Genomic DNA, 24208 nt, shown 5'->3' with positions numbered 1-24208 from the left:
TGCTTCAGATTCTTTCTGTGTCTCCCTCTCTCTCGGCCCCTCCTCCATTTGCATTCTGTCTGTCTCTCTCAAAAATAAACATTAAAAAAATTTTTTAAAAATTAAAAAAATTTTAAAAAGTACATGTATGACTTTAGGGGTCAGAGAAACATATTAAATGACTCCCTGGGGATGTAATTAGCAAAATCCACTAGAGGAAATAGGACCCATGATCCTGTTTCTTCAACAAATAAAATGCAAGGAAAAGAGAATCTAACAATAAGTGTGAAGAAGCCTAAATATCGAAAGAGATTCAAAAGATACAGTGATGTATGGACTTTATTCTGATCCTGATTTGAACAAATAAACTATTTTTAAAAATCCACTATACTCCAATTCTTACCAAATGATTTTAATTCCAAGGTATAAAATCTTTAAGTTCTAATGCTTATTTTATATTCATATATTTTTGAACCAATTTCAAATTTTTGAATGACTTAAACATTTTTTTACTTCATAGTCTGTGTGTTTAATATAGGAAAACAATGCTCCTCCTGTCCCACTGACAATAAATATATTTCTAGTATGAACATGCCTATAAATCAGCATCTTTCTCTTCTATTGCTGGGAGTCATTCAAAAGCAGTGACAAGAAAAAACAAACAATAGGCCAAAACATCCACTTTTGGCAAAACTAAGAGAATAGCATACTCCCCAGACTCCAAATTATGCATGAGAGCTGCTCCAATCAGTTTACAAAAGGCAGATCTAGAGCAGGGGAAAAAGTAGAGACAAGAACCATAGCTTAGGTTTTTATTTTTCCAGAAGCAATCTTTTTATCTAGGTGTGCTTCAAAATTCTGCAATCCCATTTGAATCAGCCTTTTACCATTGCTGGACATCTTACCAGGAGGAGTAAAGCTCAGATATTTCTGCTTCACCGTGTTGGAGTCATAGAACTTTAAGACATCCAGCACGGCCTGAGGATTCTTCTTTTGCTCTAGTTTGGTGATATTGGAGGTCTGTAATAATCGAGCCCACTGTTCTGGCATGCCCTAACAAAAAAGATATTAAGAAATTAGTGGTTTTGAGTTGCTCTAATAAAATCAACTTCCAGAGGAAAATGACAAGATACATAAAAAACAAGTCAATCTGCATAACTGCAGGCCTGACTAAATTGTAGGTCTTATTTTTCTAAAGGTCAATTTTTCTAAGTCTATTTTGCATAATTTTAACTAATGGGCTCAGCTCCCTAGAAGAAAGATACATCCAACCACAAACATTTTCATAAGAGAAAAGCACTAAAAGTTCACAGTTAACATGTGGACAGAAAAGTTAACTTGAAACATAATGATGCAAGGAAAGGTTTAAGTGCAGGGACATAAACGAGTCCCAGTCTGGTAAACTTACAGTGAATTCTCCAGTAACTGCATCAAAGCCAACATGAATAGTGTGCTCAAAATCAGATGGAGGAGAAATTTCTGGCCGTTCCTTTTCTTTCTTCTTACTTCCTAGAGGGCATTAAAAAAAGAATCATCTATTTAAACAAGATTAATAAAGGTACTCATAATTAGGTTTTTCCCCAAACCAGATCAGGAACAAAGTTATTCTAGAAGAGACTTCCCCTAAAGACACTGGCTGATAGAAAACTGATAAAAGAAGTAAAGTAACCTATTCTGTCATCAAGCAGAGGTGGGGACAACCAGACAATGGCCTGATTAAAGAGGTACAAAGACTGACCCAGCACTGGGCCTGAATAAAAGAGCACAGGGCAGAAGACACAGCCCTTTAGAACACTGGTTCTCATAAAAGCCTACATTTCAGTTCACTGAGCAAACTAGAAAACAATGTCTATTTCCATCAGGCTATCTTCATCCCAAAAGAACTTACATTATTATGATGGTATAGACAAAGAGTCTATGTGCATGCCTCTTGTGCAACGTTAACCCTTCCTTTTTATAAGGTTAATAACTGTTACATCTTAACACTTTCCAGTGTTTCTGTGGTTGTACCAATTATTTTTGCTACATTTCTGACACACATCAGTAATATCCTCTGTAATTTAGGGCGCTTGGGTGGCTCAGGTGGTTAAGTGTCAGACTTTGGCTCGTGTCATTTCATGGTTCGTGGTTCAAGCCTCGTGTCAGGCTCTGTGCTGACAGCTCAGAGCCTGGAACCTGCGTTGGATTCTGTGTCTCCCTCTCTCTCTGCCCCTCCCCCACTCATGCTCTCTCAAAAATGAATAAACGTTAAAAAAAATAATATTCTCTATAATTTAAACACATCTGTTCCTCCCTACCCCTGCCCCCCCCACCTCCCACCTGCCTTGCTCTTATATCCTGCTTTAATCTGCAGTTTATGCCTAGGCTTCTGGCCTAGCTATTGTCCTAGGACATTCCTAAACTTTTACCCTGTGCTAGAATCTATTTTCTGGATTATTCTGTTTCCTTCTTCTTAGTTTACCCCTTGATAATTTTTGACTATATATATTTAGGTTGAAAATGTCCCCCCCCCTTGGAATTTCTTCTAATTTCCAGCGTTGCTATTTAGAAGGCCAATGCCATTCTGAACCACTGTGGAAAATCAACTATCCAAATATGCCTGAGTCTATTTCTAGATGCTCAACTCTGTTGCAATGATCTCTTTACCTTTATGCCAATACCAGCCTGCCTTGACTACTGTAGTTTAAAAATAAACACTTGAAACTACATAGTATAAGCCTTGCCACTTTTTCCTTTTTCAAAGTTGTTTGGCTATTCTAGGTCCTTTGCAATTCCATGCAAATTTTACTTAAGTTTTTAAATGTCTATTTAAAATTTTTAAAAAATGTTTTATTTTAGGGGCGCCTGGGTGGCTCAGTCAGTTGAGTGTCCAACTTCGGCTCAGGTCATGATCTCACAGTCTGTGAGTTTGAGCCCCGCATCAGGTTCTGTGTTGACAGCTCGGAGCATGGAGCCTGCTCTAAATTCTGTCTTCCTCTCCCTCTACCCCTCCCCCATGCTCGCACTCTGTCTCTCTCTCTCAAAAATAATGAATAATCATTTTTAAAAAATGTTTTATTTTATTTTTGAGAGAGAGAGCAAGCAGGGGAGATGCAGAGATAGAGGGAGACAGAGGATCTGGAGTGGGCTCTGTGCTGACAGCAGAGAGCCCGATGTGGGGCTCAAACTCACCAACCATGAGATCACGCCCTAAGTCAAGTGGGACACTCAACCAACTGAGCCACCCAGGCGCCCCTATTTATTTTTTATTTTTGAGAGAGAGCGCAGTGCACATGCGTGTGAGTGGGGTAGGGGCAGAGAGAAAGGGAGAGAGAGAATCCCAAGCAGGTTCCCAGCTATCAACCAGAGCCTGACACAGAGCCTGATCTCAAAACCATGGGATCACGACCTGAGACAAAATCAAGAGCCAGAGGCTTAACCATCTGAGCCACCTAGGCATTCCTGCGTGCAAATTTTAGAACGAGCCTGATAATTTCTACAGAAAATCCTCCTCAGATTTTGATTGGAATTGCACTGAATCTACAGATCAATTCAGGGAGAACTGATTTCTTAACAATATTGAATCTTCTAATTGATGAAAAACAGCAAATCTCTCCATTCATTTAGGACTTCTTTAACTTCTCTCAGCAATATTTCAGTTACCAGTGTATAGATGTCACTGCTTCTGTCAGATTTCTGCCTCAGTATTTAAAAATTTCTGTTGCAACTGCAATAGTACAACTTTTTATTTATTTATTATATCACTCCAGGCATTGGTGGCTTTAATGGCAAAGCCAGTTAGTGAAGGAGTGTTCTTACAATGCAAGATACTAGCACTTACTGAACTTTGAAAAGGTGTTCTGGTTAACTGTGATAGTATGTTTTACTAGTGAAAAAAACTCTTTCTCTCCTGCCAAGGCACCTTTATGTAAAAGCACTTAGTCGGAGGTCACTTTTTTTTTTTTAAAGTAAACTCTATCCCCAACATGGGGCTCAAACTTGTGACCCCAAGATCAAGAGTCACATGTTCTAGTGACTGAGCCAGCTGGTACCCCACAAATGGTACAGCTTTTTAAATTTGGTTTTCAACTGTTCATTGACAGCACAGAGAAACCCTGATATAGAGCTTATACCTGAAACTTTACAATGTCTACTTTTTAGTTCCAGTGACAGCTTTGTAGCTATTACAGGATTTCATATAAAAATTCAATCATGTTTTTGGTGAATAAAGGTTTACTTCTTTCTCATTCTGACATCCTTTCATCTCTTTTTCTTATCTTACCGCACTGGCTACAACCTCTAGTACACTGTTGGTCTTAAAGGAAAAACATTCTTTTTTTTTTTTTTTTTCACAATTAAGTTTGACACTAGTGTAGTTTTTCAAAGATGCTCTTTTTATCAGGTTAAGGGCATTTCCTTCTATTCCAAGTTTGCTGAATGTTTTTATCAGAAACAAATATTAGATTCTGTCAAATGCTTCTTCTGTAACTACTGAGATGAACATGTTTTATCTTTCTTATTTTGTTAATATAATAAATTACATGGACTGATTCCCAAATGTTGCACCAACCCTGCATTCCTGAAATGATATCCACCTGGACAGTATGTACTATTACGCTTTTCATATACTGTGAGATTCTAATTGCTAAAATCTTGCTAAGATTTTCCATCTATGTTAATGAGAAACATTGGTATGTCGCTTTCTTTTTTGTGATATCTTTGGTTGGGGCATCGGAGTAACACTGGTCTCATAAAATAAGTTGGGAAGTATTCCTTCTCATTCAATTTTCTGGAAGATTATGTAGAAATGTTGACATTTCTTCCTAATGTTTGGTAGAATTCACCAATGGAGCCATCTGGGTCTGACATTTTCTTTGTGGACAGTTAATAACTACAAACTAAATTTTCCTAAGAGATAGTGTTTTTAGGTTACCCATTTCTTCTTGAATGAATTTTGAAAATTTGGGTTTTTCAAGAAATTTACCCGCTTTATCTAACATGCTGAATTTGTTACCTATCATTTTTAGTATCTGTAAAAATGCCACCTCTTAGGGCTCCTGGGTAACTCAGTCGGCTAAGCATCTGACTCTTGGTCTCAACCCAGGTCATGATCTCATGGGTTCATGAGATCGAGCCCTGCATCCAGCTCTGCACAGACAGTGCAGAACCTACTTGGAATTCTCTCTCTCTGCCCTTCCCCCCTACTTGCTCTCTGAGTAAATAAACATTAAAAAAATTGTTTTTAAACGCCACCTCTTTCTTTCTCAATGTTGGTAATTTGTGTCTTCTCTCCCCACCCTACTCACCATTATGTCTGCCTAGAGGTTTATTCATTTAATTGATATTCTCAATAAATCAGCTTGTGGTTTCACTGATTTTTCTATTTTATTGATCTCCACTTTAATTTTTGTTATTTCTTTTCTTCTACTACTTTGGATCTCACTCACTCTTCCCTTCTAGTTTATTAAGACAGCTTTGCTTAAGTCGTTGATTTGAAATCTTTTTCTTTTCTCATATGGGTGTTTAGTGGCATAAATTTTCCTCTAAGTATTATCTTAGCAGCATCATACAGATACTGATGCTTTGAATTTTCATTCTGTTTAATATACTTCCTAAATATCTTTTGAGTTCTTTATTTAGAAGTGGGTTTTTTTGTTGTTATTTTACTTTTAAAATATTTCCAGAAATTTCTCTGTTACTGATTTTTAATTTAATTATATTGTGGGCACAGAATATACTTCATGTGATTTAAATTCTTCTGAATTGTTAGGTTTTAAAAATCTCCTTAGAATATGATCTCAGGATGTGTTCTGTGTTCACTTAGAAAAGAATATGTATTCTGCTGGGTGGAGTGTTCTATAAATGTCAGCTGGTCAAGGTGATTGATAGTTTTAGCACTTTTCTATCTATTTGCTCTATCAATTATTGATAAAAAGTATCCTGGAATCTCCAACTGTAAGTGTACTTATCTATTTCTCCTTAAAATTCTATCTGTTTTTGCCTCATGTATTTCAAAGTCCTATTATTAAGTGCATAAATGTTTACATCTATTATATCCTCTTGATGAACTGACATTATACCATTATAAAATAACCTATTTCTTATCCTTATCCCTTAAATATTTAGAGCAGTATTTTTTGCTCTATAGTCTACCTTATCTAACATCAGTCAGTACAGGTTTTCTTTTCACCGTTAGCATACTTTAAAAATCCAAAGCAGGCTCCAGGCTCTGAGCTGTAAGCACAGAGCCCGATGCAGGGCTTGAACTTGTGAACTGTGAGATCATGACCTGAGCTGAAGCTGGATGCTTAACTGCCACCCAGGCGCCCCTAACAAACTCTGCTTTTAAATTGGGGTGTCTAGACCAGTTACAATTAATGTGATTATCTATACAGCTGGGTTTAAAATCACTATTCTATTATTCGTTTTCTAATGGTCTCTATTCTTTGTTTACATTTTCCTCTTTTTGTTCTTTTGGATTAACTAAGTATTTTTTATAATTCCCTTTTATCTCCTTTGTTGTTGTTGTGTTGTTTAAATAGGCTTCATACCCAGTGCAGAGCCCATCATGGGGCTTGAACGCATAACGCTGAGGTCAAGACCTGAGCTGAGATCAAGAGCCGGACACTCTAACGGACTGAGCCACCCAGAGCCCCTCCTTTGTTGGTTTTTTAAGTGGTAACTCTTTATATGCCATAAAGTTAATCTGGGTTTTATTTATATATAGAGTTGTGCCACCATCACTGCAATCCAACTGTGGAACATTTTCATCATCCCTAAAAGAAACCTTGTACTCATCAGCAATCACTACCCATTAATCCCACTCCCCCTACCAAGCTCTACACAACCACTAATCTTGGTCACCACACATCTGCCTATTCTGGCCATTTCATATAAATAGGACCACATGGGGGCACCTGGGTGGCTCAGTTGGTTAAGCGTCTGACTCTTGGCTCAGCTTAGGTCATGAACTAGCAGTTTCCTGAGTTCGAGCCCTGTGATGGGCTCTGCACTGATAGTATGGAGCCTGCCTAGGATTCTGTCTCTCTCTCTGCCCTACTTGTGCTGTGTCTGTCACTCTCAAAATAAACAAACTTAAAAAAAGAAAAAGGACCACACAACATGTGTGTAAATGGCTTTTACTTAGTTTCTGAGGTTGATCTGTGATAGAATGTATCAGTACTTCGTTTCTTAAACACTTGATTATTTTTTCAGAGATTTAGACAAGAAAAAACATTTTCAGTGATTTTCATTCCTTTATGCAGATCCACATTTCCATCTGACAACATCTTCCTTCTGCCTGAATGATTTGGTTTAACATTTCTTACAGTGCAGGCCTGCTGGTGATCAATTCTTTCAGCCTTTACACATTTAAAAAAGCCTGTTTCCCCTTCACTTTTGAAAGATACGTTCACAAGACAGAGAATTCCAAGTTAACAGACTTTTTTCTTTCAGTACTTTAAAGATATTGCCCCATGTCTTCTGGGATGCACCATTACTTCCATAAAGTCCGCTGTCATTTTTTGTTCCTATACATGTGTGTCTTTTCTTTCTGGCAGCTTATTTTTTCAGCTTCAAACAGTAAGGTTTTTTGTTTTTTAACAGACTTCATTTTTTAGAGAAGTTTTAGGTTCACAGAAAATTGAGCCAAGGTCTGAAAGCTTTTAAGATTTTCTCTTTATTATTGGTTTTAAACAATTTGATTATGTGCCAGAGTGTAGTTTTCATCATATTTTTTGTGCCTGGAATTCACTATCTTCTTGAATCTATGGGTTTATAATTTTCATTAAATTTGTAAAGTTTTCAGCCACTTTTTAAAAAGTACTTTTTTTTTTTGTTTGTTTCCCCCTCCCATTCTTTGGAGACTTCAATTACACTTGTATCAGGTCTGCATGAAGTTATCCCACAGCTATTCACTTTTGTTTCAGATTTTTCCTCTTTCGTTTTATTTTATTAAAAAAAATACTTATTTTGGGAGACAGCATGCGTGCACAGTCGTGCACATGAACAGGGGAGGGGCAGATAGAGAGGAGACAGAGAGAACCTCAGCAGAGAGCCCGATATGGGGCCTGAACCCACGAACTGTGAGATCATGACCTGAGCTGAAATCAAGAGTCAGATGCTTAATATACTCGGCCACCCAGGTGCCCCTCTCTAAAATATCGTTGTAGATGGTTTCTATTGCCATGGTCTTCAAATTCACTAATCTTTTCTTCTGCAAGCCTAATCTGTGATTCTTATCCCTTGTATTTTCCATCTCTAAAATTTTTTTCTTTATCTTCCATCGCTACTTCTAAATATGCTGAATCTTTCTTTTGGGTTCTTCAACAAATAGAATATAATTATTTCTATGTCCTTGCCTACTAATTCTATCATCTGTGTCATTTCTGGATTGATTTTACTCATTATGGGTCTTTGCATGCCTGGAAAATATTGACTGGATGGCAGACATCAAAAATTCTCCGTGGTAGGTGCCTGATATTTTTGTATTCCTATCAATATTGGTGAGCTTTGTTTTGAGACACACACAGGTGATTCTAAGCTGTTTACTTATATAGGAAAGAAACAAATTTAGAAAGAGTTGATCCTTTTAGGAATTAAAGTTTTGTTAGGCAAAATTGGAGCAACATTAAATCTAGAGTTAATTCTGTCCCATTACTGACGCAAGACCTCTCTCTGTTTCTTATTCTGAATGGTGGGACTAGGAAATATTCTGGGCCCTGTGTGAGCACTGAGGACAGCTTCCTCTCATCATTTCCAGTGGCTGCTTTTTCCACCTCTGGGTACTTATCTCACATGCATGTGCTACTGAAGACTCAAGGGGGATCTCTACAGATCTTTCTCCCTCTCTGGTGTGTGTATACAAACTGGCTGCCTTGACATCTCCCAGCTCCCAGCTCTGTTTCTTAGCTCTAGGAGACCACCTAATTGTCCCTCCCTGTGCTGCAGCCTGGGAACTCTTGCCAGGAAGTAAGCTGGATCAATTGTAGGGCTCACCTCAATCATTTCCTATCTCTTAGGGGTTGGTTTTCTTCATTATTTGATGGACAATATCATGAAAACCACTGTTTTGCATATTTCCCCCCCAGTTCTATTTCAGTTCTTTCAGGTGGAGGGGTAAATCTGGTCACTGTTACTCCATCTGGACTGTGTATACAACAGGTTTTGCTGTCTTAGCTATGTTATTATGAAATTTCAGGATGATATGATTTGAGGTGGTCTTTATTCTTTCATTGGGCTGGGTACTCGGTGCATCCTTTCTGTCTGGAAATTATATTCTTCAGATCTGGGAAAACTTTTCTATTATTTCTTGGATTATTTCACTTTATTTTCTTTGTTCATTATTAGTTACATCAGTACATCTTGGTCTGATCTTGTAACTGTTATATTTTTCTCATCTTTGCATTTTTAATAATCTAGGAAAATTTTCTTGACTATCTTCCAATCTTCCACCTACTGATATCTTTTGTTTGTTTTGGTAATCTTAAATGTTGATTTTCCAAGAATTGTTTCTCCTTGTTCTCTGATCTGATCTTTCTCTGAGAATACTTTCCTTGTTTCATGGATGCCACTTATCTTCTTCTTGATTATATATAGTTCACTTGTGTGTATAGGCTGGTTTTCTTCATATAGCAAAGTATTAAAAAGTTAACTGGGAAATAAGTCAGTCTTTTCATTAAAGATGGGGACGGGGGGTACCTACACTTTGAAAAATCTTCTAATCTCTAGTCTGAGGGCTTTGAGTCAAGCTCTAAGTATTCTGAAGGCAGGGTAGAGAAAAGAAGTTTATTATATTAAGTTACATTGAATCTACTTTTCTTATTTTAGTGCTACATCTTTCACTGACTCCTCCAACAAGAATGAGGGGCCTCTGAAGTTTAATTTCTCCTTGAATACATATCAGCATCAGTTTGTTCTTTTGTTCTACCAGAAGATGGGACTTACAGCATTTCATTGGCTGAATAGGATAAAGAAGGAGCCCTAAGGGGCCTGACACCTCCTACATAGATTTTCCACTAATTCCCCCCCACCCATTTTCAACTTGTATATACTAGCTCTCTCACCCCACCACACACATGATGTGTGCCTCTAAATTCTAAGCCTCTGAGATTTTTACACGAAAACTGGTTCACTTCTCATAGACGTTCCCTCTGCAAATGCTTAGGATAGGTCTTCATCTGTTCAGTTTACTCAGCTGCCACTTTTCCACCCTTTCATCTTCCAAATATGTATTGAAATCTTTTGTACACTACTGTCTCCTATTCATTTTGCCCTTATGATATTTAAAAAAAATTTTTTAACTATCACTTTACTTGGGTCTGGGGAGGGACAGCAAGATGTGGTCAATTTGCTTTGTTAACCAGAAAATTCTAGTATAAAAGAGTTAAAAGTTGTGTCTGATAGGTCTGCATATCTACAATTGGAATGTTACTATATACTATTCTTTGTTTACAAGACGCTACTGACCTAGCATCAGAAGGAAATACATATATTTTTTTGACTAGTGGTGACAGATTTGTGCTCAAATGTCCATCTCCTTTCTAGGTCTCCTTGACATATAGAATACTTATTTACAAGAGATCTGACTATATTTAACTGACTGAGCCACCCAGGTGCCTGAGATCTTACTATATTAAGAGGGCAGGGCACATTAGATGTGGCAAGGAGCAGAGGGAAATGGAACTGTTAAAGCCGAGTATAAATTTTGCTCTCCTTACTGAAATGCACAACCCCATCTATCATAAACAACCTCTTGGGGCATCCGGCTGGCTCAGTCAGTTAAGCATTTGGTTAAGTGTTCAAATCCTGATTTTGGCTCAGGTCATGATCTTGCAACTTGTGAGATGGAGCCCCGCATTGGGCTGTAATGACAACATGGAGCCTGCTTGGGATTCTCTCTCTCCCTCTCTCTGTCCCTCCCCACCATGCTCTGTCTCTTTCAAAATAAATAAACTTAAAAAGAAAAACCCTGGAGCGCCCGGGTGGCTCAGTCGGTTAAGCGTCTGACTTTGGCCCAGGTCATGATCTCACAGTTCGTGGGTTCGAGCCCTGCATTGGCCTCTGTGCTGATGGCTCAGAGCTTGTAGCCTGATTTGGATTCTGTGTCTCCCTCTCTCTCTGCCCCGCCACCGCTCACGTTCTGTCTCTCTCTCCTTCAAAAAAATTAAATGTTAAAAAAAAAAAGAAAGAAAAAGAAAAACCCAAAAACCCCTAAAACCAAAAACCTCTCATCTTCCACTACACTATGAGTATTCTGAGGTTATGCCCTCTTTTTCTCTTTAGAAGACTCTTCAGAAGTCCCTAGATTTCTAACTAAGTATCCTGAATACAGAAGAAATATTTACTAACCAACTATAAACCAATAGTTTACTTTTTATATGACTCTGAATTGATGACAGCAAAATACATAATTTCACGTACTACAAAGTACTTGTTTCTTCTCCTTTAAAAAAAAAGATTTTAAGTAATCTCTACAATCAATATGGGGCTTTATCTCATAACCCCAAGATCAAGAGTTGCACGCTCTTCTGAATGAGCCAGTCAAGTGCCCCTCCTCTTCTTTTAAAAAAATCTGCTTAGAGGGTCGAGTGGGTGGCTCAGTTGGTCAGGCATTCAAGTCAGTTAGGCGTCCAGGTCATGATCTCAGAATTGTTGAGACTGAGTCCCATGTCAAGTTTTGCGCTGACAGTAAGGAGCCTGCCTGGATTCTCACTCTCCCCCCCTCTCTCTGCCCCTTTCCTGCTCGTTCCTCCCCCCCTCTTTCTTTCTCTCTCTTTCTCTCTCAAAAAATAAATAAATAAACTAAAAAAAAACTTAAGAAAAAAAAATCTGGTGCCCGAGTGGCTCAGTCAGTGAAGCGTCTGACTCTTGATTTTGGCTCAGGTCACAATCCTAGGGTTGTGGGATTGAGCCTCATATTGGGTTCCGTGCTATGTGTGGAGCCTGCTTAAAACTCTCTCTCCCTCTGCCCCTCTCCCTAGCTTGGACTCTCTGTCTAAAACAAAATAAAGAAAGACATGTAGGAAGAAGATTCCTGGTTCCATTTGTGCCTAAGACCCAGCCATATTTTTTAATTTGAGAATGTTGAGTTTAGAGACACATACTAAAGAAAGTTCCATATGTATTAGGAGTACAGAATAAAAAGTTAAATAAAAACAAGCAGAACTTAAGACATTTACATACATTAATCCACTATAAAAGAAATGACTCAATACCCTAAAAAGCTGTTTAATTCCATTTGTTTTTATATAACACACATACATACATACATGTATTTCCTGTATTTTAGTTGTCTCAGGAAAGGAGAGACTTAAAAAAATATCTAAGAAAAAAAAAAAGATAGTGAAGCATGTTTCAAATCAAACAATGTGCTAGAAGGATATTGTTACATAAACAGAATCATTCCTTTATGACTCTGGAAACCAAGAACTACAAGGACCACCACCACCAACAAAACCCCCCACCATCTTCTATCTACAGATATCCACCAGGCAACTGAATCACTAGATTGGAAGTAATGGATCAGGGAAAGAAACTCTTTTCTCTCAGAAATAAAACCCACAACTTCGTCCTTATAGAACAAAACAAGCAGGCCAGCAGCAACTTTCGGCCAAAAGGTGGGGCCCCTGAGTCATGTGTTACACAGAATGTACTTAAAAAGAGTCATAAGTATGTCACTGCCACATTCTTTAAGGCCACCACCTTTTAGGCTACACTTGAGCTAGAATATAAGGCTCGACACCGCCCCACCCCCCATCTCCTTAAAAGGGAGACTCTTCTATTTCTACTCTAACTGAATCAGTGATTACCCTTTTGTTCCTTTGACCCAGAACAACTTCAAATTAGTGAAACCAACTTTATTTCATGACAAAGAAGAGTATTCTCTAGCAAATAGGAAGACGGGTATGGGCGACTCTTATTAAAGTTAGAATTCAATTTTTGAACCAGAAGGGATATTCACAGTTCCATCATCTTCATCACTGTCCAGAAGTAAAGGTGCATACAGACTGAATAACTAGAAAATTGCCTTGGTTAATAAATACCATACCATTCAACACTAACTAACTGAATAGAGCTTTTAAAAATAAGCCAAGACAGTGGCTCATTGCCATTTTTATTAACAAAACTACAAGACTTGTTAAGCCATTGTTCACCTGGACTACTGCAAAATCCTCCTAACTAGCTTCCAACTTCAGTCTTAGGCCTCCAACAAAACTTATTTTCTATACAGCTACTAGTCTCTCCTATTTCAGACAGAAATGTGTCATGTCTTTCCCATGTTTAAAATTCTGTAATGGTTCCCTAGGAAACAGGATAAAATCTGAGCTCTATAGCATGGAATATAAGGCCCTTTATGACCTGTTCCCTGTCCACCTCTTCAGCTGCTTCTGCTGTCTGTAGTTTCTTCCATACATCATACTAGAATTCTTTCCCTCTCTTTGCTTTAGAGTCACGCTATCTACTCAGCTCCATGAATATGTACTCAGCTTTGTACTCAGCTCCATGAATATGCTATGATCCGTCTGGAACTCTTTTCTAGGCACAGAACACACATTTAACTATCAAAATCTTCCTAATTATTTTCACTTATTCATTCTTTAGTCTTCTTCAGGTCTATTGTCACTTCTTTAGGAAGCCTTCCCAGAGAGGACAGACGTCTTGTACTAATCCTATTACCACTTTCATAGTTTGTAACTTCATGTTATAGTTTTTGGTATGTCATGAGAGCAGGGATACCATCTGCTTTGCTTATCACTATCTCTGATGACTCACACATGATATGTATGTATCAAAATGTGAAGAGATCTGTTCAATCAAGTTGTCATAAAAAGTATAATGTCTAAGGGTGCCGGGGTGGCTCAGTCAGTTGAGCGTCTGACTTCAGATCAGGTCATGATCTCACAGTTCGTGAGTTCGAGTCCCACACTGGGCTTGCTGCTGTCGCTTCGGATCCTCTGTTCCCCACCCTCCTCCACTTGCATGGGCTCTCCCCCTCTCAAAAAGGAGTAAACATTTTAGGAAAAAAAAAAAAAAGTAGCAAAAAGTAGAATTTCTAATTTTCTTAACTCTTCCAGTGACACTGATTAACCAATAATGAATCACTGAGAACAGGCCAGGGTTTTGTTTTGTTTTTTTTTTAATGAAAACATTAGCTGCCTGTTAGTAAGGACACCAATGAGGGATGTAAATGAATAAAATGAGTACTTCTAGATTAGGACATTAGAGATGGCAAAAATCTTACGGTAATTATGATTTTTTAAAATAAAAATACAATTTTTCCCTTCTAGATTGTTTTCAAGACTAACCACACACTGTAGCCCTCCCCTTCCTGGTCAAATCTCTTTATTTATCATGGAACAAAATCAGTGAGGAATGCCTAAAGATGAAAAGCAATTCAGATAAAACTATGGGAGAGAAACAGCCACTCAGGATGTAGGCAGGAGAATGCCAGTTCAGAAATGTCGGGATTAGTTAAGCAGGTAAGATCTCTGTGTTTACAGAAGCATGATTATGCGTGCGCATGCGCATGCGCGCGCGCGCGCGCGCACACACACACACACACACACACACACACACACACACACACACAGGGTTCTCCCTTTTTCCTAACCCTCAAAGTTTCAGGTCACACTAATGTAGGAGGTGACAACTTCTAGGAAGAAACAAAAGTGCAGGGAGGCTGGGTTGGAAAGGGAGGGAAGAACCCTAGAGAATGAGAAGAATTAAGGAGCACCCTACCCTCCAAACATTCCATCTTTCTTTCTCCTTCTCTCTCTACAACTAGGCTACACAGAGACTGCAGGAGCTCTACTCTTACTTAACAATAAAGCTGAATGCAATTCTTCCCATCTCACTCTACAAATTCAATGCAAATCTAATGAAAACGTCAGCAGGTTGTTTTTTAAAAAAAAATTTTTTTAACGTTTTATTTATTCGTGAGAGAGAAACAGAGCATGAGCGAGGGAGGGGCACAGAGAGAGAGACTGGGACACAGAATCCGAAGCAGGCTCCAGGCTCTGAGCTGTCAGCACAGAGACACCCACAAGCAGTGAGATCATGACCTGAGCCAAAGTCAGACGCTCAACCGATGGAGCCACCCAGGCGCCCCTGGTTGTTTTGTTCTTTTTTTTTTTAAAGTACGTGATAAACAAATTCTAAAATTTAAAGAGAAGAGCAAAAGGACAAAAGATCATAAAGAAGAACCTGATAGCAGGTTTGCTCTCTCAGGCATTAAGAATTATAAGCTATAATGATTAAGACAGTACAGTATTAGCTCAGGTACAAATAAGCCAATGCAATAAAGTAGACAATAGAGAAACAGACCCTGGCATACTGGGAAACCTGACAGATAAGGGCTAGTATGGCAGGTCAGTGGGGAAATGACAAAAGTTTCAATGAAAGGTTGGGAACACTGGTTCAAAAAAAGTGAAAATGGATCTCTCTTTATACATACCCAAAAACCAAATCCAGACAGTTCAAAGGTTTAAATTATAAAAGGCATACTGTTAAACCTTTAGAAAAATATAAGAAAACATCTTTGACCCATAGTTTGGCAAAGATTTCTTAAAACACAAAAAGCTCATATTTGATAAAGGGATTGATCGATTTAACTACACCAAAATTAGTAACTTCTATTCAACAAAAGATATCACTGAGAGGGTGAAAAGGCAAATCACCACTTGGAAAACTATATTTAATAACATTTAGCTGACAAAGGATTAGTATACAGACAATAAGAAATGTTTATTAATAAAGAAGGAAAAAGCAACTCCACAGAAAAATGGACTGAGGAATATGTAACAGAAAACACAAATAACTGGTAAATTAACATATGAAAAGATAATTTCCCAAGTCTTCAGGGAAATGGAAATTAAACCCACAATGAGATACTATCTCATACTTCCCAAGGTGGCAAAAATTCAAGTCCTGTAAAACAGGAATTTGCAAGGATGTTCAGCAAACATTCATGTTTTGTGGGTAAGAATGAACACTAAAAAGACTTCAGAAAACAATCTGACAAACCTACCAAGACAAACATGGGAATACCCTGTAACCCTACAATTTTACTCCCAAGTATACATCTCAGAGCAATTTTTAAATCTTTGGCCAAGACCCACATCAATATGTTTACGTTCTGACCTAATACACACATAACTGAAACAAAAGTTTCATGAATTCATGAAACAAACATTTTTTTTTTTTTTTCTTTTTGAGAGAGGGAGAAAAAGAGAATATCCCAGGCAGTTTCCACATTCAGCACGGAGCCCAATTTGGGACTTCATCCCATGACCCTGGGGTCATGTCTTGAGCCTAAATCAAGAGTAAGACGCTAGGGGCAGCTGAGTGGCTCAGTTGGTTAAGCCTCTGACTTCGTCAGGTCACGATCTCATGGTTCATGAGTTCAAGCCCCAGGTCGGGCTAACAGCTCAGAGCCTGGAGCCTGCTTCAGATTCTGTGTCTCCCTCTCTCTCTGATCCAGCCCTGCTCGTGCTCTGTCACTCTCTCTCTCGAAAATAAATACTTAAAAAAAAAAAAAAAGAGAGAGAGAGAGAGACACTCAACTGACTGAGCCACCCAGGTGCCCCCATGACACAACTCTTGCATTGCACAGTGTGCGACATACTCTGATTATTTCTATTTCATTTAACATTATACCTACTATATAGATTTCACAAGACACTAATGCAGTGGTTCTTAACATTGGATACACATTAGATTCACCAGAGGTATTTAAAAAATTAAAAACAAGAACAAAACTGATGCCCAGGTAAGTCCCTGAAGACTGATTCAATTGGTCTGAGATGGAGCTTGGACATAGATTTATTTTTTTAAGTCCCTCCCCCACCAAAAAGAGATTCTAATAAGCAATGAGAATCAAGAACTAAACTAATGGGTCACCTGATGCTTAATAAGCACTGCCATAGAGAAATACTTGCACATGCCCTCAAGATTACCCATAGAGCAGCACTGTTCATGAAAACAACCCAGATATCTTTTGATAGGAGACCAGCTAACTAAACTGCCATATATTTATACAGTGTACTAGTATACATCAGTGAAAATGAACAAAACACAGCTGCATATAACAACATCAGCAGTGAAAATGAACTATAGCTACGTATACCAAAATGCATCTCAAAAGCATAAAGTTGAGTGAAAAATGTAAAATGTAAGTCCTGGAAAAATGCATACATTATGATTCCATTTATAAAATGTTCCCAAATAGGCAAGCTTAAACCATATGTTGTTTGGAGATATTATGTTGTAAAACTATAATAAAAAGCAAGGGAAAAAAACTGCATAATTCAAGAGGGTAGATATTGGTGGGAGGTGGAGAAAAGAGAGATTGGGTGTGGCAGATGGGGGCTTCAGAGGTATTGATAAAATTCTAGGCTGGGTTATGTAAAGTTCTAGGCTGGGGAGATAAAAATGGTGTATAATGTGATATGGTGATATAACGATTATGGCTTTCACAGGTGTACCCACTGGTCAAAACTGTACAGTTAATTTCTGTACATTTCAATCTATGTAAATTTTCATTGATTATGTATTCTTAACTCTCAAGTAAAATGTGTATTATTTTTTCATTTAATATTCAGTTACCATTCAATTTACAGCTCTGTAAGGGGAGAAATATATTGGAAAAAAAGACAATTCTCTCATTCTGAAAATTCTGGATTTTGCTTTGCAATAAGGGATAGCAACACACACACATGCATACAAACACACACAAAAGTACTATCTTCGAAGTTAAAAATATCAAGCTTAAGTATTTAGAAATGACAGGGTCTAGGAAGGAAGGGTGAGGACACATGAAAAGTAATTTACGCCAACTGTTTCTTTCCTTGAATAGTATTTATCTTCAGTTTTATACCCAACTGCACTCATACTCGAAACTTAGTGAAAACTACCAGTCATTCTACTTTGAAGTTACAACCCTATGACAAAAATGTTCTGAATATAAGCCTATCCACCATATCAGATAAATTTTAAACTTTTGCTGTCTCTTCTTTTACATAAATTCAATCTCTATCCTGATGTACTTTGGTTGATCAAGAAAGCTAAAGGCTAAGGAACACAAAGCTAACTTCTTTAAATGAGACAAAAGGAAAAGTTTTTCCAATTACCACTGCAAATAAGAAATCTTTCTTTGAAATACCAAATCAATTTCTTCACCTTATCATTTGATGGTTTTTACTCTTACTACTTCACTTCAGTGACCTATAAATCTGTCTAAAAAATAATAATTAAATTCCTTTCCTGTTTTTTTCAGGATAAAAAACATTAAATGATATAAAAACACTAAAATGACTTCACATTTTGATTATGACCTCTGCATTGAAAATCTATAGGAATTTTTCCAATTAACTTTCAAATCTGTTAACCTGTTAAAAAAATAAATAACAACAACCCCCCCCAAAAACATCTTTGAAATAACTCAAGTGAATGCTTTACATAAAAAAATGGAGTCACAAATCCCTATTACCATAGTCATCAATTTTAACAAGTCTCCTAAGTATGTCCTGTATGTTTTCTTGATTTTAAGATGTCAATAATATGGAAACATTAATATAACAGAAAGTTTAATTGTATTAGCTCCCCATCAACACAACAGTCATTTAATGATGATTATACTGGCCATTTCCATTGGTTGGCAGGAGGCTCTTCCACTAAAAGCTCCCATAGTTTCCACTGTATCATTTTTCTTGCCAGACTTAGTTCATTTTCAGCCTGAAGAATCACCTCTTCTGGTTGGCCACCCTTAAGTTGGTCTTCTAATTTCTTAACATCTGGTTACACTTTAACCATACTCAACTTCTCATTTGTAATCTGTTCTGTATACTTTCTATTGCTGCATTTTTAGGAATTTGCTCAAGAACATCAAGAATCGTTGTGTACAATATTCTTAGCCTCTTGTGTGGACTTACACAAAGCCAAAACCACAAGGCCAGTAGTCTTCTTCAGCAAACCTGCCATGGCCACGCCAACAGGCCCTGTATATTTATTATTATATACAAAGCACTACTCCTCTTCCATTTGGATTTCCTTCACCATGTTAACTTGGCTATCTATGAGTGGAAATATATCCTTATCTACACTTATATCTATTATTAGCTATCAGAGCCATATAGCCATGCTTAATGTAATTAAATAAACTAATCCCTAATTCTTACTCTAAAACCCATTACCAGTCCATAATGCCTATCTAATTCTAAAATCCAAAAAGCTCTGAAAACCACAAGTTCTTTCCTGAGGCTTGGCACCAAAACAAATTTAGTGACTTCAATTTATAGGAGATGACTATTTATAGTTTTTATCCCAGCTTGTGTGACTAGGCCAGTGGTTGTTAACTGGAGGTGATTTTGCTCCACAGAGGATATGTAGCAATGTCTGGAGACATTTTTAGTTGTCATAGCTGGGTGGGAGGTGCTACTGACATCTAGTTGGTAAAAGCTAGGAATGGCTTATAGGATGTTCTATAATGCACAAGATCAATCCCTGCATCAAAGTTATTTGGCCCCCAAATGTCAATCTTACTGAGATTGACAAACCTTGGACCAGACTCATGTTTGCAGAAGACACATTAATGTACTAATCACGGAGTGCTGCCTTGGAGGGCATTAACAGAATACAAGATTAAAAAATAGTACTAAGTATTACTACTACTGAAAAATCACAAACTCTCTCAATGAGTTCTTTCTCAAATCTCCAAATCTCATTCACGTTGGGAAGCTCATGTCTTAGAAAATGAAGGAGAGGATTAGAGAAATTCATTTGATATACCAAGTATATGAGTAAAAACTTAGTTTTATTCTTTATTATCAGAGTTAAGAGAAACTAGCCTTTCTAATAGTGCCTATATACCACCATCAATTGTTTTCTTAGATTTGTTATTGTTCTCACTATAAAATATCAACTTATTATTATAATTTAATTAAAAAGATACCATAATTGAGAAAAAAAAAGATATCAAAATCGGTAACATAAAATACAACTGAGACTCGTCGGGCACCTGGGTGGCTTAGTTGGTTGAGCATCTGATGTCAGCTCAGGTCAGGATCTCACAGTTCATGGGTTTAAGCACCACGTTGGGCTCAGAGCCTGCTTTGGATTCTCTGTTTCCCTCTCTCTCTGCCTAATCCCCCAACACTCTCTCTCTCTCTCTCAAAAATAAACATTAAAAAAAAAATTATAATAATAACCGAGACTCTTGAAGCCACAATAGCTATTTACCTTTCTCTGTGCCTGAGAATATAGAGATGATTTTATTCCTGGGCTTTTTTTCCTCTGGAACAGAGGGCAAAGGTTTCAAACTGTGATTGGCTGACAAAGGGTCTTTGCCTCCACTGCTAAAAATGGTACTGCTCATTCGCACAGGAGGTGCTGGAGGCTTGTCTTCCAGTTCTCCGTTATCAGACATGATTCGGAATTATGATGTGGCCTGAAATAGATAGGCAAAAATCATACAGTCAATAACAAAGTAAAAAATAGTACAGACAAGCAGAAACAGTAATAATTGTCCTCTTTTCAACTGTGAATTAGAAAATGTTATCCATTTAGAGTGAAGTTTGCGACGAAACTGGTTATTAATATAGGTAATCTCCCGTAACAAAGGTGGTAAATGGTTAGCTGAGAGAATGTTTGAAAAGCCATGTCCAGTTAAGAGGACTAGGGTAAGTTTTGGGAAAGCATGACGATAATAACGTATCAAAAGATATTCACCTAATCAGTTGATTCTAAGAGTAAATATTCCAATGAAAAGACAGACAACATGAAGTCTTAAAAAAAGAGAATTCCAAAGAGGAAGATTATGTTCTAACCAGCCAAAGGATAGGTGCCTGACAGGTCCATTTCTGTAGCAAAGATAGAATGCTTGCTATTAAATATATCAACCAACACCACTCCTTACAAAGAATCTGAGTCCATGCTTCCCTAGCCTTGTGATTACAACTTAGCCTTCATATAAACTCTCCTAAAGGATGAGAATGTGCCACTGATGTAATATATGGTTTCTTTGAAAATGTGACGTTCTAACTACATGTGTTAGTCTCTTGCAAGCTTTGCAGACAGTTCCATAGAACTTGATCTAGTTCAAAAGTAAATCTAGATTTTGGCTCAAAACCAGAGTATGGCCAAATCTCAAGTTTCTGTCATCATGTGATGTCCTGTCCAGGCAGTCAAGTAACCCCTCTTAATCCACATGACTAATTCAGTGGAAAACGTCAACCTTGTTTATATATATAAATATTAATATCACATAAACCTTATTTACATACATATTTACATATATATTTATATATTTTAGTCCTTTTACAAAAAGTAGATTATACACATTTAAAGTCAGCAGTAAAGGGGAGGGTATGCCTAACTTCCAGATGAGGTCTGATACAAAAGTATATATTAGGAAACAACACATCTCCTCACTAAACAAGATTTCAATTGGTAATTAGATCCTGATTTTATTATAGCTACTTATTGCATTTAAGTGAATAAAATTTTGTATATATACAATGTAAAGAATACCAACTATAGTTAGATAAAATTAAAAATGAATAAAAAATTTCTTTTATTTGAGAGAGAGAGCACACACACAAGTGGAGTAGAGGGGCAGGCAGAGAGAGAGAGAGAGAGAGAGAGAGAATAGTTTAAATAATTTTTTTAAGTTTATTTATTTTGAGAGAGAGAGCGTGAGCAGGGGAGGGGGGGCGAGAGAGAGAGAGGGAGGGAGGGAGAGAGAGAGAGAGAGAAGGAGAGGGAGGGAGGGAGGGAGGGAGGGAGGGAGGGAGAGGGAGAGAGAGGGAATCCCAAGCAGGCTTTGCAGAGTCAGCACAGAACCCAATGTAGGGTTCAAATTCAAGACACTGTGAGATCATGACCTGAGTGGAAATCAAGAGTCTGGACGCTTAACCGACTGAGACACCCAGGCATCCCCAAAACCACTGTGTATTTTGTCTTCCATAATGACAATTACTTTTCAGCCTACAAAAGAGGAAGAAGGAGAGGCTGTAAAGGGGGAAAATAAACTTTTCTGGGGATAACTAGCTAGAGAATGGCTGGGAGAAGAGGGTAAAAAAAGATCTGTGTGTGTGAGAAAGACTTCCTGAATTGAAATCAATATTGGTGGTCAAAAGAAGAAATGGGGGTGGAATCTAAGAATGTCACGCAGATGACCTAGTCAGATGATTCTTCCAAACCAAGTGATCACAACATGTGGGGTTTGTTCTGCTTTGGAGTGAGATGCAACTGGCTGTTAAGCGTGGACTGTCAGGTGTGCATCACAAGAGAGGACTTATCTGTTGCTAGAAATGGAAGAAAGATAAGGCTTAGGAACAACACTTGGAAGATTACTTGAGAACCTGATAAATCAAGACAGATGTTTATCTCTTATGTGACCATAACATCAAGGCAAAACAGAATGATTCTATAGCAGCTCACTTTCATCTTAATCACCACTTAAAACAGACATGGCACATTCAGATTCTGGTTACACTGTAAATGCTTCATATTTGTGCATATTTAAAAATTAGGATAATATAACAAAATCTCAAAATACATTTGCATGCATTTCAAGAAAGAAATGTACCAAAATATTAACAGTAGTTAATTGTGGCTAACAAGTAATTTTTAGCTTGATTACAACCATCACAACTGTGGTTAAAAAAAAAAAATCAATATAAAACAGGGCTTAATAATTATTTAGGGTGAGATGACTATCAACTGTATCCTTAAGACTGGCTCACAGACTTGGGGGGCCTGGGTGGTTCAGTAGGTTAAGTAAGTGTCCGACTTCAGCTCAGGTCATGATCTCATGGTTCATGAGTTCGAGCCCCGCATCGGGCTCTGTGCTGACAGCTCAGAGCCTGGAGCCTGCTTAGCCTGGAGCCTGCTTCAGATTCTGTGTCTCCCTCTCTCTCTGTCCCACCCTTGCTTGTGCTCTCTCAAAAATGAGTAAAATTAAAAAAAAAAAAAAAAAAAAAAAAAAAGACTGGTTCACAGATGGAACATGACTAGAAACTGCCAGTGCACCTTCAGCTGCATGCTGTCCAAAGTTATGATTAAAAGCATGGGTTGAGGAATCAGATTCCCTCAGTCGGAATCCTGGTTTCACCATTTATTTAAGTGTGTGACCTTGGGCAAATTAAATTACTTAACTGTAGTCAGGGATCCTTGAAGAAACGGCTGGTTCTAGGCCTGGGACAGGGAAAATAAGGATGAGCCTAGAGTATCTTATATTGTCAGAAGGTAAAAAAGTACTTAAAAAGGATAAGGACACAGGAAAGAGTTCCCAAAAGCCAATACTGGAATGAATGGAGCAGAAAAATAAAGTAGCATTATATTTAACCCAAAGTAAAAAATAAATATATACAGTTCATATCAGTACAAATGAATAAATAAAATGGTGGGGTGCCAAATCTTCCTTATAAAAGAATTCCAAATAATAATTGTAGCTACATCCCCTCCTAGGAGTTGGAACTTAACTTCCTTCCCCACTTGAATATATGCTGGATCTAGTGACTCATTTCCAAGAGGCAGAGTATAGAAAGGGAAAAATAACTTCATGGTGGAAAAATGTGGCAAACACTGCATTAACCAAGTGATCAAGGTTAACATCTCCAGTAATAAGTTATGCTGACGTCACTCACCACCTGATTGAATGTGATGAGAAACCTACTTTACCTCTATGGTATTCTTCCTCAAATTCCATAACCCCAGTCTAACTATGGGAAAACATCAGATAAACCCAAACTGAGGGACATTCTACAAAAATTCCTGACCAATACTCCTTAAAGGGGCACCAGGGTGGCTCAGTTGGTTAAGCATCCAACTTGGGCATAGGTAACGATCTCGTGGTTTGTGGTTCCAGCCCCACGTCAGGCTCTGTGGTGACAGCTTGGAACCTGGAACCTGCTTCAGATTCTCTGTGTCTCCCTCTCTCTCTGCCCCACCCCTGCTTGTACTCTGTCTCTCTCTCTCTCTCATTATAAACATTAAAAAAATAAAAATTAAAAAAAAAAACTATCAAAGACATGAAAAACAAAGAAAAACTGAGAAATTGTTCACAGAGCAGAGGAGTCTAAAGAGACATGACAATGTTATATTCTGTAGCAAAAAAAGGACATTAGTGGAAAAACTGGTGAAATACCAATAAAACCTAGAATTTAGTTAACAGTAATGTACCAATGTTGGCTTCTTTGCTTTGACAGACATTTTAGGGTTTGTGTTAACATTAGAAGATAGGTGATAGGTA

General features: G+C 37.7%; 2 protein-coding genes and 1 pseudogene across 2 annotated transcripts in view; all 3 read right to left on the bottom strand.

Annotated features, from left to right (window-relative positions):
- The window catches only part of PAK2 (p21 (RAC1) activated kinase 2), a 48976-nt gene extending 28596 nt beyond the window's left edge, over positions 1 to 20380 (bottom strand). Inside the window, exons 1-3 of the mRNA XM_042954951.1 lie at positions 20194 to 20380; positions 1388 to 1488; positions 885 to 1032 (exon numbers count right to left, since the gene is read on the bottom strand). Of these exons, the coding sequence (XP_042810885.1) occupies positions 885 to 1032; positions 1388 to 1488; positions 20194 to 20380 (436 nt within the window). The remainder of the gene's footprint in view (positions 1 to 884; positions 1033 to 1387; positions 1489 to 20193) is intronic.
- On the bottom strand, positions 16485 to 20036 carry LOC122229642 (annotated as a pseudogene).
- PIGX (phosphatidylinositol glycan anchor biosynthesis class X) overlaps positions 20325 to 24208 on the bottom strand; it is an 83342-nt gene continuing 79458 nt past the window's right edge. Inside the window, exon 9 of the mRNA XM_042954361.1 lies at positions 20325 to 20401. Within this exon, the coding sequence (XP_042810295.1) occupies positions 20390 to 20401 (12 nt within the window). The 3' untranslated portion in view covers positions 20325 to 20389. The remainder of the gene's footprint in view (positions 20402 to 24208) is intronic.

The sequence above is a fragment of the Panthera leo genome, chromosome C2 (assembly GCF_018350215.1).
Source record: "Panthera leo isolate Ple1 chromosome C2, P.leo_Ple1_pat1.1, whole genome shotgun sequence".
Taxonomy (NCBI): Eukaryota; Metazoa; Chordata; class Mammalia; order Carnivora; family Felidae; genus Panthera; species Panthera leo.
This window is presented reverse-complemented; position numbering and strand designations above follow the sequence as displayed.